At 38.4% G+C, this 16763-nt stretch overlaps 2 protein-coding genes across 6 annotated transcripts in view; one reads left to right on the plus strand and one right to left on the minus strand.

The window, feature by feature from the left end:
* LOC139780221 (TWiK family of potassium channels protein 7) overlaps nucleotides 1–16763 on the plus strand; it is a 203389-nt gene that overhangs the window by 178573 nt on the left and 8053 nt on the right. For all 5 annotated transcript variants that reach the window (XR_011720187.1, XM_071718755.1, XM_071718764.1 and 2 more), the window contains one exon: nucleotides 16144–16349. Coding sequence is in view for 4 of the 5 variants with exons in the window: in XM_071718755.1 (XP_071574856.1) it covers nucleotides 16144–16349 (206 nt within the window). In the remaining variant the exon portion in view is untranslated. The remainder of the gene's footprint in view (nucleotides 1–16143; nucleotides 16350–16763) is intronic.
* On the minus strand, nucleotides 7864–12432 carry LOC139780113 (uncharacterized). The gene is made up of 4 exons (XM_071718616.1): nucleotides 12355–12432; nucleotides 12097–12126; nucleotides 10068–11937; nucleotides 7864–9974 (listed from the first exon to the last, which is right to left on the minus strand). The coding sequence occupies exons 1-4, from the start codon at nucleotides 12430–12432 to the stop codon at nucleotides 7936–7938; spliced, it is 4017 nt and encodes a 1338-aa protein (XP_071574717.1). The 3' UTR covers nucleotides 7864–7935.

Raw genomic sequence — 16763 nt, forward strand, 5'->3', positions numbered from 1 at the left:
TAGTTGATGTAAAACGATCATTTGAAGTAGATTGCGATTATCAAAGGTTACTTGACATTAGTTTAAACATATAAATCTAAAATCTTTTGCATATTAGTATGGATATAATTTATGCAAATTAATTATATTATTGTTGCCTGTCTTAATTATCGGGAACAGTGTTTATCTAAAGATAGGATATAATTGTATCCAAAGTATTTGAAAAAATCAGTCACATTTGAATTCAAAATGCTGCATCCAATAAAGAGTCATGCTTAATGACTGAAACAAATAAAACGAATATTTTCTTGGTCTATTTGCGTTTAAAGAATGTTTGTATTCTCTCTGCACAAACCGGCTAGCGGCGCGGAAGGTCATGAGAGGTGCCAATGCACCGACGTTACCTTCGCAAGCGCCGTATTCTCGAGTGACGGTTGATCCTTGCCATTCCTTAGAACGATCCGTCGTCGACCGACATCAGTTCTCCCAGAAGATAATATATCGAACGAGAATGTTACTTTCCTCGTGTGTGCGTACGGTAATGTTATCGACTCCTCACGCCGCGCGCCGCGCCGCTCTCTCATCCCCCATCCTCCCTATGGTCTCGCCGGGCTCTTACTACGTCCGAGGAGTTTCTAACCGATTGTGTACACAGTCCCGATAACGAGGAGCTCGCGCATATACAGCGCTGAACACAAAGCAAATATTGAGCCTTTATCGACCTGACCTAACGTGATCTGCTGAAGAAAATCGTTATCCAAGATAAAGCTCAAGACGCGGGAGAGAGATGTACGTGAACTACTATAACAAGCGCTTATCGATCGTGTATATTGCGTCCTTGTTCGACGACTAATGTACTGGATACTACTCTCATCTACGCATGTGTACGTGCGCGTACGTACGTACGTGTCATAAACTGTACTGCACAATCTTGAATTATCCACAGATGCTTCAAAATTCTCTCGGGTATATATAATAACATTTTTATTTCGTGGAAGGGTTCTAGATTTTTGATACGTCGAGAAATACAAATATATAATATACTGGTTCTGTCGCGTGTGTTCCATCAGCTAGCTCTGTAGAGAGAAGTATTGATTTTACTGCACTAAAGCAGTATCAAACGTATGGCGCTCGCTACTAATTAGCGATACGCTTGGCTATAATTGCCAATTATACATTTCGTTACATAGAAACACACACACACACACACACACACACACACACACATAGTATTAGAAGGAAAAAATTGCAATATTTATTACTTAGCTTGTTTTGAATATATTTTATATCTACGACGAAATTTACTGAACATATTTCTAAAAGAAGTTCTAAGTCTGAAAATTTTGTGTTGCATTAATAATTGTTAATGCCACATAGCACATACCCAATTTTCATGATTTGTTGATCACGTATTTTATACAGAAGCAGTTTTTACCCAGCGTATTTTCAAACATAAAAGGTTAATAATATCGACACCTAGCTCAGCTGCGGATAATTCTTGATGAAGACTAATGAATTATAGGAAAGAAGCGCGAAGTGAAAGGGTACTAAAGGAAGATAAAGAAGAAAAGGGTTGACGTAAGCTTTAGGTGTCGAAAAGAGATAATGATGAAGGCGCTGATGGGACTCGATGAGAAGAATATTATTGTAACGGTTTTAATTACTATTTCTAATGAAAGACGGGGCTATTAAATTTCTGTTAAGTTTGAGTTTTTATAATGATAAAGATATAGCTAAATATATATTATTTTCTATGATAAACGATATTGCGCGATACAAGAATGCTATTTATAACGTAATGGAATTTCATAGTTATGTCTTTTTTTTTCAAACAACAAATCGTTAAATTATGTTTTGCAAAATAAATCGTTACCAGCGTCCCGTCATTTATGTATGAGACGGCAAAAATGTTCACACGTGGTGACATTAGTAATCCATTGTTCGCATATACCACCGACGTCATAAATTTTACGTAAGGTCACAAATGAAAATATGAAACATTAATAAAGCGGACCGCAGAGAGATCAAATATGTAAATCTCTCATCCATGCTGGTTTTCAAGGTAGCGAATATAGTATAGCTGAAACAAGAGCCGGAGGAGGGCCGCGCATTATTTCTGTTCCAAAAGAACGACGGTGCATAGCATGAAACTCAAGTTTCGTCTTTGCTGTGTTAGGAAAAAAATGCGAGAAAAAAATAAAATTTCGTTAGAAAGAACGTAATTAAAAACTATAGTTTTGCGCGGGAAAACCCATAACATCCCGTTCTCCTTCTGACGACTTTTTAAGCAGTTTTGCGCGTAGCACGCGCCCGACTAGAGTGCAATGTTCTTTACCAGTTATAAACGTTAATGAAGTACATTGTGCAGCAGCATGGGCGATTTTCCTCCACAAAGCAATTAACTCTCCTAGTTCTAATGTCTTTTTCACAAAAGATGATTTTTCGTCACTTATTCTAGTTAACCTGTCGACATATGTTAAATATGTGTCATTAAAAAGATTACCACGCGTTCAACTTTTCAGTTGCATTTATTTTTATATATACTTATACCTATCTATAATAGATTTTTTTAAGATTGAAGAATGTTTTCGTTACTTTAAATATGCTTTATATATCTAACAATAAGATTTAATACATGGTAAATTCTACAAATTTTTGCATTAGATATATCACTGCTTTATACGCACACAGTGGTTTATAAGCAAAAAATTGACATATTTTACATTGAAACTTTTTCTCATTCAACCACGTTGTGCTTTAAGAATTAAGAATTTATATTAGATTTGCGCAATTCTTCGAGAATTGTTATATAAAATATGTAAAAAGTATCTTTATTTTATTCACATTTGATGTTAAACAATTTAAAATGAGGATGAGAGGAAGTTTATGCGGAGATAAAGAAGGATAGTTCATACTCCGGGAAGGCGACAAAAGCGGAGAATATCTCCTCTAGGAGCAAAGATGAAAGGCTGAAGGAGAGAAGTATTAGGCAGAGACTTATTGCTTCAGTAATTACTACTAATAGCCGCCCCCTGAGTAGCGAGGGCGAAAGGAGGTGGTTCTATACTATCCCATATTGTCCGGGAGTGCCTGAGAGAATTCCATGTTGGTAAACATCCGGACCATAAATTTTTCCAGGATTCCGTGGAATTTTCGTGCACTTTACGGGGATCCTCGCCGACGTTCCACGTCGCTTCATACTGCGAGGCGTTAAGGATACGGGGAAATGTTATTGTGAAGGGATGATGGGTCAGCGGAGAAATAAGCTTCTTATGAAAAAGGGAAGGGACAGATAACAATAATATTCAGGATTTTAAAGAGACACACGACCGAATTCAATATATCGATGTTTACTGCTCTCGTATCGAACGGCATTTATTATTCGCGTCATATTTACTCACAACTTATTACGCAGTCGCGTATCTTTGCACGTGAAAATGAAAAGAATAAATTAATGAAATTATACGTGTTGCCATTTTCTTGGCATGACAAATATTTCTGTAAAAGTTGATAATTTATTTCCGTGCATCTATTCTTAAGGCACTGTTCTCTCCCGCTATGAGAATCACTATGATAACGATAACTCCCGGAGGTAGCGTACTATATAGGCACGCCACATTGAATGGTTGGTGCGTGATTTATGATCCGTCTCTATCGCGCCCTTATTCCCTTACCTCGTTGTCCCTGTGCAACCAGTCGGCTTATGCTTCTATGACATGGATATAACTTGCTTCTTCCTTGCAGTGATTTCTCGAAGCTATTGATGTAGCATTATCATACACATCGTCAAACGGAATTAGATTCGTTTAAAAGTATTTCATATTTTTATATTTACACGTGTTTTATGTATTTATCTCTCTTTTATATTATGTTTTACTTAAATATCTTCTTTATGCAATAATTCCAAAATATTTCAAAAATAAAACGTATTACACATATCTGTCGTTTTTAAGGCTACCTCAAACATATTATAAAAAAGGAAGAAAAAGAAGTAGAGGTATACGTTGCGCATAGTAAAGAGCTACTCGCTTAAATTTCATATTGCGGCCTGTTTTACCTTCGACAAAATCTGTGCGATAACGTTGAGCGGTGCTAGCAAACTCGTTGGACGGAATTGCGGGACGTAGCTAGACATCGAATAGCTCCCGTGTGATTTACAGTCTAGCCCTATCAACGTCCTGGCCTTTCGTCATGCTACCCTTCACATACCCTGCTAAGCCGGAAGACGAGCGTTTCTATGAAATAGAAACATCTTGCTGGGTTTCGCGCGGCATAAGCCAACGCTCGAGATATATTTTATGGGGTAACATTTCCCTGACGGTGCCGCCGTGTAGAAACACCCGCGGAGGAGTATCCCATACATCAGGGTTGCACCCTGTCTCTTAACGCAGCGACTCTCAATGGGAGCGGCAGCGTCTCTGAATAAGAAATACATGTAATCCGCGAAGAAGATAATACGGTACGATCGATTATCTTAAATTATTTATAGACACCTTTCACGATGCGTTCTTGCGTTTTATTAAAAATAAAATATTAATATAAAAGAGAAGATTACCTAACATTTAGAATTCTTCCGTAATATCAACTTAAATATGTATTTCGTTGACTTTAATACGATTCACATAAAAAAAGATATATAAACCTTCATCTGCGTTCCGTAAAACTTGGAAATCTTCCTGCTAGTAGTAAAAAAAGGGCTCCGAAAGATAAAACTTGAGAGCCATCGCTCCCTTTCTCTTTCTCTCTAACCTAATGCTTCCATCTTTTGTCGTTTTTCTTCTTTCTTTCGTTTAGTTACTTTTTTATTCTTGTTTTGTTTCATTTACCCTAAACGTACCTTTCGTATCCTGACCTACTTTACTCTAGCGGGCTCTTACCAAGTCTGTCGTCTTCGCGATTACTGTCACGCACGTCCTACATGTCTGAAGACTACTTCCTGTAGTTTCCCCTTATGAAAATGACTGCATTTTGTCATCAGGGACATTCGATTAAAATCATTATGCCTCATTTTCCTTAACGAGTTTGTGAATTATTTTATCGATAGCTCAATAATTTTTTTAAATTATATATCTTAATAATATTTTGATTTATTTCATTCATGTAAGCATCGAAGCTGCTTATTTATTGCTGTGATGTCTGTAAAACTCTCGATTATCTATTTAAAATAAATTCCATTATTTACACGATATTAACATGACTTAAATAATTATTTGTTAATCTTTCGACTTAATTTTTTGCATAAAATGTCCACTGGTTTATTGTTTACGTCCAAGTGACGTAATCTGTTGTCTTGTACGCGCCGCCTAATCATGTTCCTGATGAGCCGCGGGCAAGTTGCGAATCAGAACGTAATACCTGTGCTTTTGGCACCCAAATTCGGAGAGCGCGGCTAAATAACATCTTCGACGCAGGCAGCTCCGGGTAGACGATACTGCGGCTGCTCTAGATCGTAATATCGCTTTAATTATGTGCGCCGTATTTGCGCCGGGTCGCGTTATTAATTTCGGGTCCTCACGCCGAGAGACTTACCGTTACGACCTCGGGGGTTATGTCGGATCCTGCGAACCCTCCAGCAGGAACGTCGCCGAGAACGGAGACGTGCCGTCAGTGGGTGGGTGTGCAACCCTCCCCGGGATACATGTCTGCACGTACGATGCATCCGCCCAGCGCAGCACACGGCTCATCTTCGAAATGTTATTGCGCGGAGCGTACCCCCATCTCTCTCGTCCTGCCGTATGTAAATTATTTCGGGCGCTAAATTAAACAGGTGAAACGGTGTTGCGCGATAAGTTGGCGCGAACAGGATTGCCCCCCCCCCCCCCCCCCCACGAAATATCTCCGTTTTAGGATGTTTACGACAGCCGGGATGTTTGGATTCGTGACGTTGATGTAGACGAGGGCGAGGGCGCCGCTTCAATTGCGAGCTTGGAATTATTATGCTTTTTGCGCGCGATAAGAACAACAATATCCGAGATATTCAATTTAAGTTGTCATCGCCGACGAAAGTTTTGACATGGCCGAAGTACTACGTGACGGAAAGTAATAAGTTTCAATGATACTCGTTACGCGGATAACGTTCGTATTTCCCGTAATAATTTGAGATCGTATATGTACGTGCAGAAATATTAAAAATGGAGATACATGAATGTACGGTTATTTGAGCGTTAAATGATTCATCATTTATGAATGCTATCATAATTGTGCCTGTATCTGCTTGTCATGTTCGTGCCATCGGAGCGCTATTTTCAATCGTCATTTCTGTCGCCGTCACCGTTTCTTGGAACAGGTACATACCGCTTTACAGCCATCGACCGGAGCTAGATCGCACTCTATTATTTTTCACCGATGTAATTTTTCCTCGTTTTCCAGACAGTTTGGCCGGGCGTCTCGCGGAAAATATCCCCGCGGATTGCGGTCGCCGTGCAAAATAAATAATCCCTACTGTCGTTTCCGTTTCTCGTTTCGTTCCGCTTCGCGTGTCACGTGTCTGTTCCATTTTTATTACAACGAAGCCACCTCGTTACATCGACTCGCGTACCTATCTTCTTTTTTTTTTTTTTTTTTTAATCGTGCGCACCTCTATTCCATGGCATTTTTGAATGCATAATGCGGTGTGCAGAGATTTCATTAGACTGTAAAAATAATAATATTTGCAATATTTCGAAACTGCGAATTAAGACTTGGGGACAATAGAAAAGGAAATCAGATATCCTATAATACGCGCGCTGTTTACCATGTCTGTCAATTAGTTCTACTTCTATGATTATTTATAAATGAAAGATTCACCTTTTTTAATATACCGCAATGCTTTGAGACGCTTATTACAGGGTGAATCAAAACGACAGTTCGAAGTTCTCGGATGGAGCAATTAACGAACAAACGCGAATGGACTTCAAAGTTTTGCTCATCGCTTTCTCTTGTGCAACTCATTTTACTTGCCGAACTGTTATGGTTACTTAGAATGCATTATGAAGACATAGTGATGCCGCATACAGCTGCGGTGAACTTTACTTGTTGCAAGTATCTGCGCTATATTACAGTGTTCGCCACAAATAATTTCAGTAGACACAATATCGATTTAAATTCTTAGAATGCTATTGATTGGAATGCCATATTCATGCATATTCATCTATATTTGTACACTTCAACATAAATTAATTAATCTGTTATTGATATTTTTAGGGAATAAAAAATAACTGAATCTATTATGAAATTGATACTCGTAAAAATATAATTACAGTTAGGTAGTAGTATAAAGCGCTGTGTTCAAGAAAAATTAAAACTGTAAATGAGAGAAATTACTTTCCCATATATATACATTTATATCTGCAGTTTCAAGGATTGAAAGAGAAATAAAGGTTCAATTTGGAACGCCTTAAATGTCTTTTTAAAGTTTAAAGTGCATGAATTTTCGAATGTTCTACTTGCTATGTAGAATTTACGAATACTCGTCATTTACCGAAAAACTGTCAATCTCAAACTTCGCTGAGAACTGCTTGTTAATGAAGGAGTCAATTTTGTTAATAAAAGAGAATTTAACTGAAATTATTTAGTACAAAATTACTATAAGTCTGTTTTATATAACTTAACAAATATACATAAAATTGTCAATATTTCTCTCTATTTCTATTTTCTTCTTTTTTTTTACAAATTGCACTAAACAGGCTTACATGTTATTTTTCGAAGTCTCAAATTATATAATCGATTTTATGTGCACAATATGCAATATTAAAAATTCTAAGATAAGATAATATTAAATAAGATCATATTTAATATGGCAAATTGTTTAGTACTACAAATAAAGAATATCTCGGGTTAATTCTTTATTGTAAAACATATACTTGTCTTCAGAGGTATCTGTACTCATTTCCCATCTCTTGAAAATCTTGTCTAATTAGAGCACTTCAATTAGTGAATTATATTTTAATTAATAAATCTTTTAAAATATAATTCTTTTTAAAAAGAAAAACTTGGCATCGCGATTGCGCCTGCTCCAGTTTGCGTTACGCGCGGAAGTATTACTTGAATGTCCTTTTTAATCTTAATATTAACCTCCGGCTTCTTCAGCAAGTGCTTGAATAAACCTGTAATAAATTGCCCTTGTGTCCTATACTTCTCGAAATCGAAGTCTTCGTTGTCTTGAAGAAGATTGGGATTTTGAGCCAGGTATGTAATTAGGTCGTTATACGCTAGTTTCTCCTTGTACGTCAATTGATCGAAGTTCACCGTCTCCTGGATCATGTTGCCTAGTTGCACTTCAGCTTTAACTACGTACGTTTCGACCCACATCCACATGATGGGCAAGGCACCCATGTCGGTGAATTCCACCTTGTCTTTGTAGTATCTAAGTGTCTTCAGAAGTCGTTTCTCGAGATGTATCTTACCGGACAATGCACTCTGAATAATTTTGTGCAAAAGGTCTCCACGAGACATAGTTAATGGTGGTTTTTCTATATGCAATTTTTCCAAAAGAGTTGGATCCGCGAGGAATTTCTCTAGCTCTTCTATCATGGCAGATTCGTCATCATTACTGGCTCTCGGAAGAGCAACAGTCAAACTTGTTAGTTCAGGCTGCCACTGACCTGTAGTTTCGGACATCATCTTCACGAGTTTATCTTCAGACACTTGAGTGCTTATCGATGGTACCTCGATAGCCTGTACATAAATATCAATTAAGGATTTCAGCTTCGGGTTTGATTGAATTATTTTACTTTTTTGTAGTTTGTGCAAGAGCGTTATCAAAAGTGCCCCTTTATTTGGATACACCAATGGTTCAAAATCTGGCCCAAGTATTTCCCGAATTTTCGAAGACGTGAAAATCATTTTGAGAGGTTGTATTGTTATCGCAAGCGTGTCCTCTTCTTCTAAAGTAGGCAGCAGATCAGCGTAAGGATTAGATGGATTTATAGACTGCAACAATATCTTAGGATTGACGATAGGTACAGTGACACTGTCAGATAGCTGTTCATCGGGTGGATGTTCGCCAATACTACCGTGGGTCAAGTCGTTCGGATTAAACGTGGAATACACGACATTTGATACCAATTTCTCCGACGAAGCTACGATGGGTAATAATATCGTTGAGCTGACATATTCTATACTGGCGATATATTTATGAATATAGTTTATCAAATCCGTATTCTTCGTTACTTCCGGATAAGTCGCGGCTTTCTTAAGTACTGCTGACAATAATGCAATATTCGTGGGATAAACTGTCGTATCCACATCCTTCAAGATCTTCTTAACGTAATTTTTGCCAAATATGGTAGACAATGGTTGTAATACTTGAATATCTATTGGTGTACCGCTATGTTGCATGAAACCACTTGTTTCCGGCGATTTCAGAAGTTCCTTGATATCTGGTAAAATAATTTCACGTTCTTCCGAGGTGTAACTTTCTATTTCCACCGTCGTTACAACTGGGACGCCACTATTGGATATTTGCACTTTAAGAGGCAGATCAGTGTCTATAGTAGGAGGCAATACTATCGCACTTGATACGTTCTCGTTACTCACTTTCTCTTCCACCCTCCGTGAAAGTTGTGGTTTGGTATATGTTTTCCTTGTTGCTTTGGTAGATTTTTTCGTTGTGACTTTTTTAGTACTCACTTCTTTCTGTGAAGAACCGCGAGCCTCAAGCTCCTCACTTGCAGTTGTAAACACTGGTGGTATATTTTCATAAATAGTGAATTCTGAACTATGTTCTAAATGTTCCGGAGTATATTCTATTTCGGAATTATATTCTTCAACAATACTCTCTCTTGCAGATCCTGTATATTGGGGCTTCTTTTTTGAGAGATGTGGTTTCTGCGTTGGAATATAAGTAACCAGAGAAGGAACGTGAGATATTGACGTTAACGAAGGTTTCATAGTTAAGGGCCGGTGTGATGTATCTTCTCGAGCAGATACATATTCAGTGGCATGTGATTCGGTAACTCTTGCTCCAGTGACTCTTGCTCCTGTGACTCTTGCTCCTGTGACTCTTGCTCCTGTGACTCTTTCGCCGGTGACTTTTGCTCCGGTGATTTTTCCTTCGGTGACTCTTGTCTTGGTGACTTGTGCTTGGCCTGTCGTAGCAGAACGTGCACCGTGGATTGATGATTCCACCTTTACTTCTGCAGAGTCCATATGTGTAGGAACTTTCCATTCTGGAGTTCCAACTTGCTCGAATTCTTGTACAGCGGGACTGGGAACTTTACCAACATATTTATCTATGTTCCATATATACGGAACTCCGTTGAAGCCACTTGGCACATTGTTCGTATACGTACTATCTGTCTCGATTGCCAGGTTTACCGGTTTTTCCCGGTCTAGATAGAGATTTACATCTACTGGTTTTATGGGGCCTTGCGATTGATGCTGAGGCGGTGAAGTTGTCTTCAGAATATACGCTACATTTTGAATTTTCGTTATTAATGTGAAAGGTATATTATTTTGTAATTTGTGTACCTGGGAAAACGTATTCATCAAACACTGTTTAGGTGTCAGGCATTTGCTTTTCTCCGTTGGTATCAAGGTACTCAAAAGCACGGATGTTTCCGGCTGTGCAATTAACTCAAGCTTTATGGAATCTACGGTCGACTGAAGTACTTGATCCGCATCAGGGGTCTTCACAGATTCCAAAAGTATCAGTACATCAACTTCAGGTGACACAAACGGTGTGAAAATTCTGGAATATCTTTTCATAATTAACGCTGGTAGCAAAGTTGTGGCCGGCTGTTGTAGCATGTGTGAATTTGGAAAGCTTGGAACGCGATTCGTAAGCCTCGTTATGAATGCCAAGAGAAGATCTAAGGGATCGCTGTAGGCAAATTTGTTGAATCCCTTGAGAATTTTATTCATGTCCTCGTTCTTATAATTGTGCATGAAGTACGTTAGTAAACTATTTTTCATGAGAACCGCATCCGAATCAAAATCTTGAGGAATAATTGCTGAGAGCAGCATTCCTACATCTATGTCTTTTTCAGTCAAATGATTCATATATTTGAAGTTCGAATTATAGTAAGATGGAACTGTTACAACCTTCAAGTGATGGTACACGTAACCCGCGGCGTCCTTTATGATCATTGGTACGTTTGAATTGAGAATCTTAGTTAGGACAGAAAAGACAAGTGTATAAGCGTCATTGCCAACGGGTTCCTTTCCAATCGAATCCCAATCGTTATAGTCGATGATATTATTTTTAGTTAAATCGTACAGAAATCTGACGTTTTCTTCCAATACGGGATCATCGCTAGGGTTTGGTAAGTTTATCAGTATCAAACCGAATAATTCTTGCGACAAAGGCTGCTTCTTTGTTTGTAGATTGTTAAGAAGTTTGACGAACACCGGACCAAGAGCTTTCTGTGTGATATTCGAGTGTTTGTCATATCCTATCGTTTCTTCGTTTTTAATTTTACCTTTCGAGACTGTGTCTAAATCGATGTCGGCAAGATAATCAAACGTCTCAAATTCTGTTGGTTTTAGTAACGTATTTAAATCGATTCTATTCAATTCGATCTCATTGGTCAAGTATTTAGCTGTGCATTGAATATAAGATGGTAGATTTTTTGTCAGCGACGACAATATGACACTTGTCTGTTGATTCTTGTCTGTGGTATCTAATTTAGATAAAATCGGTAATAAATTATACATATAAACCATCTTTTTCTTGAAGAACTCGTAAAGCGTCTGCAATGATGTATATTGTTCTTCCGTCATTCCGCTTTCAAGACCGTGGAGCAAGTACGAGAAGATATGGAGTATGTTATCACGGAATGTCACTGACGATTTTAATTTCTCTATTACTACGTTCTTCCTGTTATCGCCATTTGGAATATTTTGTTCATCTTTCAGGTATTGAATACTGCTACTTGAATACTGTTCAAACAGCACCGGATTCAAAGATCTTCGTACGACGCCGAAGTCCGAAAGAGCACGTAGTAGAACATCTTCGTTATTTGATTTGTGCCCAATTCCCTTCAACCAGAAATATCTCTTATCGTCACAATAAATTACGATATATAATAGAAATAGATAATTAAATAATAACAAACAAAAATCATGTATATAACTTTGTTATCTTATTCCATTTTTAAACTATATTATTTTGAAAAAAAGTTATATATTCTCACTTACTTCTTTTTTTAATTTTGGACGGTGTTTGCCCTGAAAATAAAAGAAATCAAATATCACTAAAAATTATTTTACCTAACAAAATATAATACGTAACTTATTTTTAAAAAGCTAACAATTTTCCTCGCTTTATACAGTCATTTATACAGATTATCAAAATTATAATATACGTATCTAATTAGCAATAATCACTATATTGTATCCAGCATCACTATATATTTGTCGAAATGTTAACAGTTCGTGTCAACATAATAAACTTACTGCCGCAACTGCACATCGCACGAATGCTGTTCCAGTTATGACGACGAAAATAATAGTTATTACATTTTTCACTATCATTTTGCAGAAAGTTATGTGGCCGAATCAAGCCAAATGGAATCGTATAAAATATTCGATCGTTGTTTATACGTGTAAAACGTTTCACATTACACAATATTCTGTTGGATTTAAAAATCGCTGCGTCTCGCAGCACACCACGACGACTGAGGTAAGCTTTAACGAGGGCGGTGCCTTTATATGGAACAACAATCGAATTGCCATGGGTTAGAATTATGTAGGTACGTGTACGCGACCGCCGGCTGAGAATGAGTAACTCAGCAAGCGCATGTTATTGCTAACTGATAATTAAATTTTACTGTTCCGTACGTTCGATATTTCCCTCCCACCAGTTCCTTCGACTTGGTTGGTTTGAGCATCGAGCGAGATGAGATACGCTTGTTTGATTTATTATTCTTGATACCATCTTTAAACGACCAGATGCTGTATTACTTTTATGTTACAAAGAGATTGTTCCGCCATCGAATTTCTATCGCAGAATTTAATTCTCGGATTGTCATTTGATTTGGTTGTACAAAATATAGATTTTGCCAAAATTTTGAAACGCGACACATCGTAATGACGGCATTTAATTATTAAATAATTAGGTATGATTAGGAGTCGCACATTTGTTACAGCAAACCACACGACTACGACGTTACATAAAAAAATATATCCATCTATCTCGGTTCGATGGATTAATCACTGAAAAAAATTAATCACTGTGTATGATTGCGTGAGAGACAATATAAATATCTCATGCGGGAAATATACACAGAATAAATACGAATGCTGGAAAAACACAAAAATTGGTCATCTTGTTTGAAAAATTCGCTCATCAAAATATTCGCACTTCGCGGAATTGCCACTGGTGCATCAAATTTTCGTTAGTTTCTTCGTTATCTCACGGATTGTTTTCAATATATCTTTTGGAAGTGATTGCTTCCCCATGCCACGATTCCATGTGAAAGCGACCGTACTAACACTTTTCTATTAATAAAAGTGATCTCAAGGCTGGAGAGAACTATTTTCCACACTATTCTCTAGGCAAATTTATCTCAAAAACATTTATATTCACGCATACACGCGCATGTGTGTTCGCACGGATCAATTTATTTATATGATACGTTACATAAAGTTATTATCGCAGTAGTTGATTAGTTGCAATGGTATATATATATGCCCATTGCAATATAATAATCACCGTCGTAGGAGCTTATTGTAATTAGAAAACGCAATAATACAACAGCAATAATACTAACGACGCTCATATAAGTTCAACGTCTAATTTACAGTCTTATATTTATATGTTCTAAGTAATTTTATGTCTTTTCTGTAGATATAGACGTAACCGCTTGAAATAAGATACTCAACATGTAGCCGTTACTCGCGACAAAGCGCACCGCCGCTCTTCTGATTGAGCGCAGTATATTTTTACTCGGCCGGCCAATAAAACCGAAGCTGACAATCTACTGTGTCCCCTAACAAATGACGACAGATAACGGGCGACCGAAAGGGTCGCGCCGTCGTGAAACGATAAGGTGGCGGGACAGTGACGAATAGGCCTTCGCGATCGTTCCGCGGAGCTTCCGCGGCTGCAATTCCATCGGCAATGCAGCCGGCTGCCACTATCATATACGTACCGGGGGGCAATTCCGATAGGCGATCCATTATCTTAAGCGGCATCGAGCAATCGATTCGCGCCGCATCTCGGCCGAGAGCGCTTTTTCAGGTCCCGCCAGGACTTTCGCGCTCCGCACAACGGTTTCTCTTCCACTCTCTTTCCATCGCCGTCCCTTTTATTTTACGCCTACGTAATTTTTTGGATTGACTCACGAAACGCGCGCGCGCGCGCGCGCAACTACATATTGTGCTTCTATGTTGCTCTTCCATCGCTCTCGTCCGTATAAGGTCGACCTGTCGGGATTGGGATTGAACGATGCGCAAATACGGCAGCTCCGCGCCGAGAGCTAAAAGCTCGCGCGTTTTTGGGAAAGATATCGTTTTTCTCGCATTTCCGCGAAAGAATGAGCCTCTATTTATCTCGCGGAGATTAATGACGCTGTTTGTCGGCGATAAAATAGCCCCACGATACTTAACGTATTATTCTGTTTGGAAAAATGGGGATCGTGTATAATCAGGATTGTACGTAAAATAGAGAGCTTTAAAGCTGCTGTTACTCTTGCTGCTGCTGTTGCCGCTGCCCTGCTCTGCTTTCGCTGCCTGCGAAACTTTCGCGTCATGGTAGTAAAATTAATTGATGTAAACAACTTAGAACATATGAACGTTAATATTTTATCAAAAGCTTTAGCGATACATGCGCACATATGCACACATACAAATGTGAAACTTGTTACTCGTATATGATAAAAAATATTTTATAAGAGAAATATACGAGGTCTTTATGATTCTTAACTGGTACCTACACATCTCTTGCTAAAAAATATAAATGGATATTTATTATCGTGCATAGCACGCGGTATACTAAACGTACTAATCCACGATATATACTGTCAAAAGTGTCTGTATTTTTTATGACAGAAAGTGCATCATCCGTTTTAATAATTTGTTTCGTGAGAAATTTGCAATGATCAATATCATAAAAAATTTTTATGACAAAATAACTGAAGTAATGCTAGATGTCAACAGTATTGACATTTCTCTCTGGCAATATATTGTATATAAATATCGCTGTTTATTCCTACAAACTCGAGATAACGATTAGCTGTCACCAGATAAATTTTATGTTATAAATCAACAACAGGAAAAATAGTCTTTTAATGCAGCTCGTCTCCCTTCCTGCATTGCAGCGATACGGGTCGAAATTTATTAAAGCTTCGTATCTTGATCAAACAGCGCTTTTGATTGTTTTGCGAAATTGAAAAAAAAACTCTAGTTAAGTTTTTCTCCGTAGATATTTTTATTCATCCCCCGATAGCAACCCCCGATTGGACGCTGCTGCTGCACTGTAAATTCCGCCGCTCGATCGCGAGAATCGCTTTTGGAGATTACGATTGATCGACGTTTGCCGAAACTTAAGCTTTTACGATACCGAAGAAATTCTACGAATTTTACGCTTTATGTTTCAACTTCTCGCGCGAGGTTTTACCGTTGACCTAGATATTGATTTTGCGAAACTTAATCAATTTCGGCTTAATATATTCCTCGCGGGATATGAATCGTAATATGAAAACTTGCGCAAGAATTATTCCGAGCAAAATCGTTGGAATAAACGATAATAAATTTGATTTTTATTCAGGATTTTAGACCTACTGACAAAAATGATCTCGGGACTAGAAGGGAATATTTTCCGCATCATATCCTGTACAAACTCAAGATGCTTATACGTGTACATACGCGCAATACATATGTACACACATGTGTCCGCGCGCGTACACACATTTACTCGTGATCAATATACTCGTGATCCCATATTACACAAAGTTCTTATTACCGCGGTGGTTAATTAGCGTGAGCAAACCACCGCGGATATTATCCTTTAAGTATCCGGAAAGCTAACATTGTGCGAGAAATTAACTGTCGCGGTTCTATCGCCGTTCTTTTTCCGCTGTAATATCGCCATTGTATTGTACAATAGAACCACTCTCCTCAGAGAGTATTGAAAGAAATATCTTTATAAATATCATCGCAGTATATACTTTATGTTCCGATTATCTTTTATTGATTTCGAGATTCTTGATAAACTTAAATTTCTTTTCCATTCCGTGTTCACAGGTTGCGGAAGTATCGCACCGAAATCCACTTGGGGCAAAGTTGCTACGATGGGCTACGCCAGTCTTGGTATACCCCTGACCCTGGTCTACCTGTCTAGCGCGGGAGGTCTCCTGTCGAGATGCGCCAGAGGCGTCTTCACACGTGCTCTTTGCTGTTGCCTTTGCTCGAATTGCGGCTACTGTTGCTACGACGAGAGGCGGATGCAGGTTAGCGATGGCATGCCTTGCCGAAAGTTTCGCATCGTTAGCCGATAAAAAATTCAATCACAGATTGCCAGTGATACGGTCTTTCTCAATTGTTGAACAAGCCGGGTGTACGTGATGGGAAATGTATGTGTCGCATCAGCTCGACATATGCATCGCCTATGTCGGGCAGGATACGCATGTCCTGTACGATCGATAAGGATTAATCGCCACCGTAGTATTGATTGGTTATTGTTAGAGCGCTATTCAAATAAAATTGGATCAGCCTTCGAAACCCGGCACTCGAAACACAAGAGTGTAAACGATGTTGGCGTTCACTCGAAAATGTTGCGATGCAACATGAATGTAATTGGCACACGTGTAGAATGGTCATTCACGTGTGTTGACGCGCAGATATGAACGGATTTTCCATTTTCG

Source organism: Temnothorax nylanderi, unplaced genomic scaffold (genome assembly GCF_030848795.1).
Source record: "Temnothorax nylanderi isolate EJ_2023f unplaced genomic scaffold, tnyl_v1.0 TNYL_tig0007_pilon, whole genome shotgun sequence".
Lineage (NCBI taxonomy): Eukaryota > Metazoa > Arthropoda > Insecta > Hymenoptera > Formicidae > Temnothorax > Temnothorax nylanderi.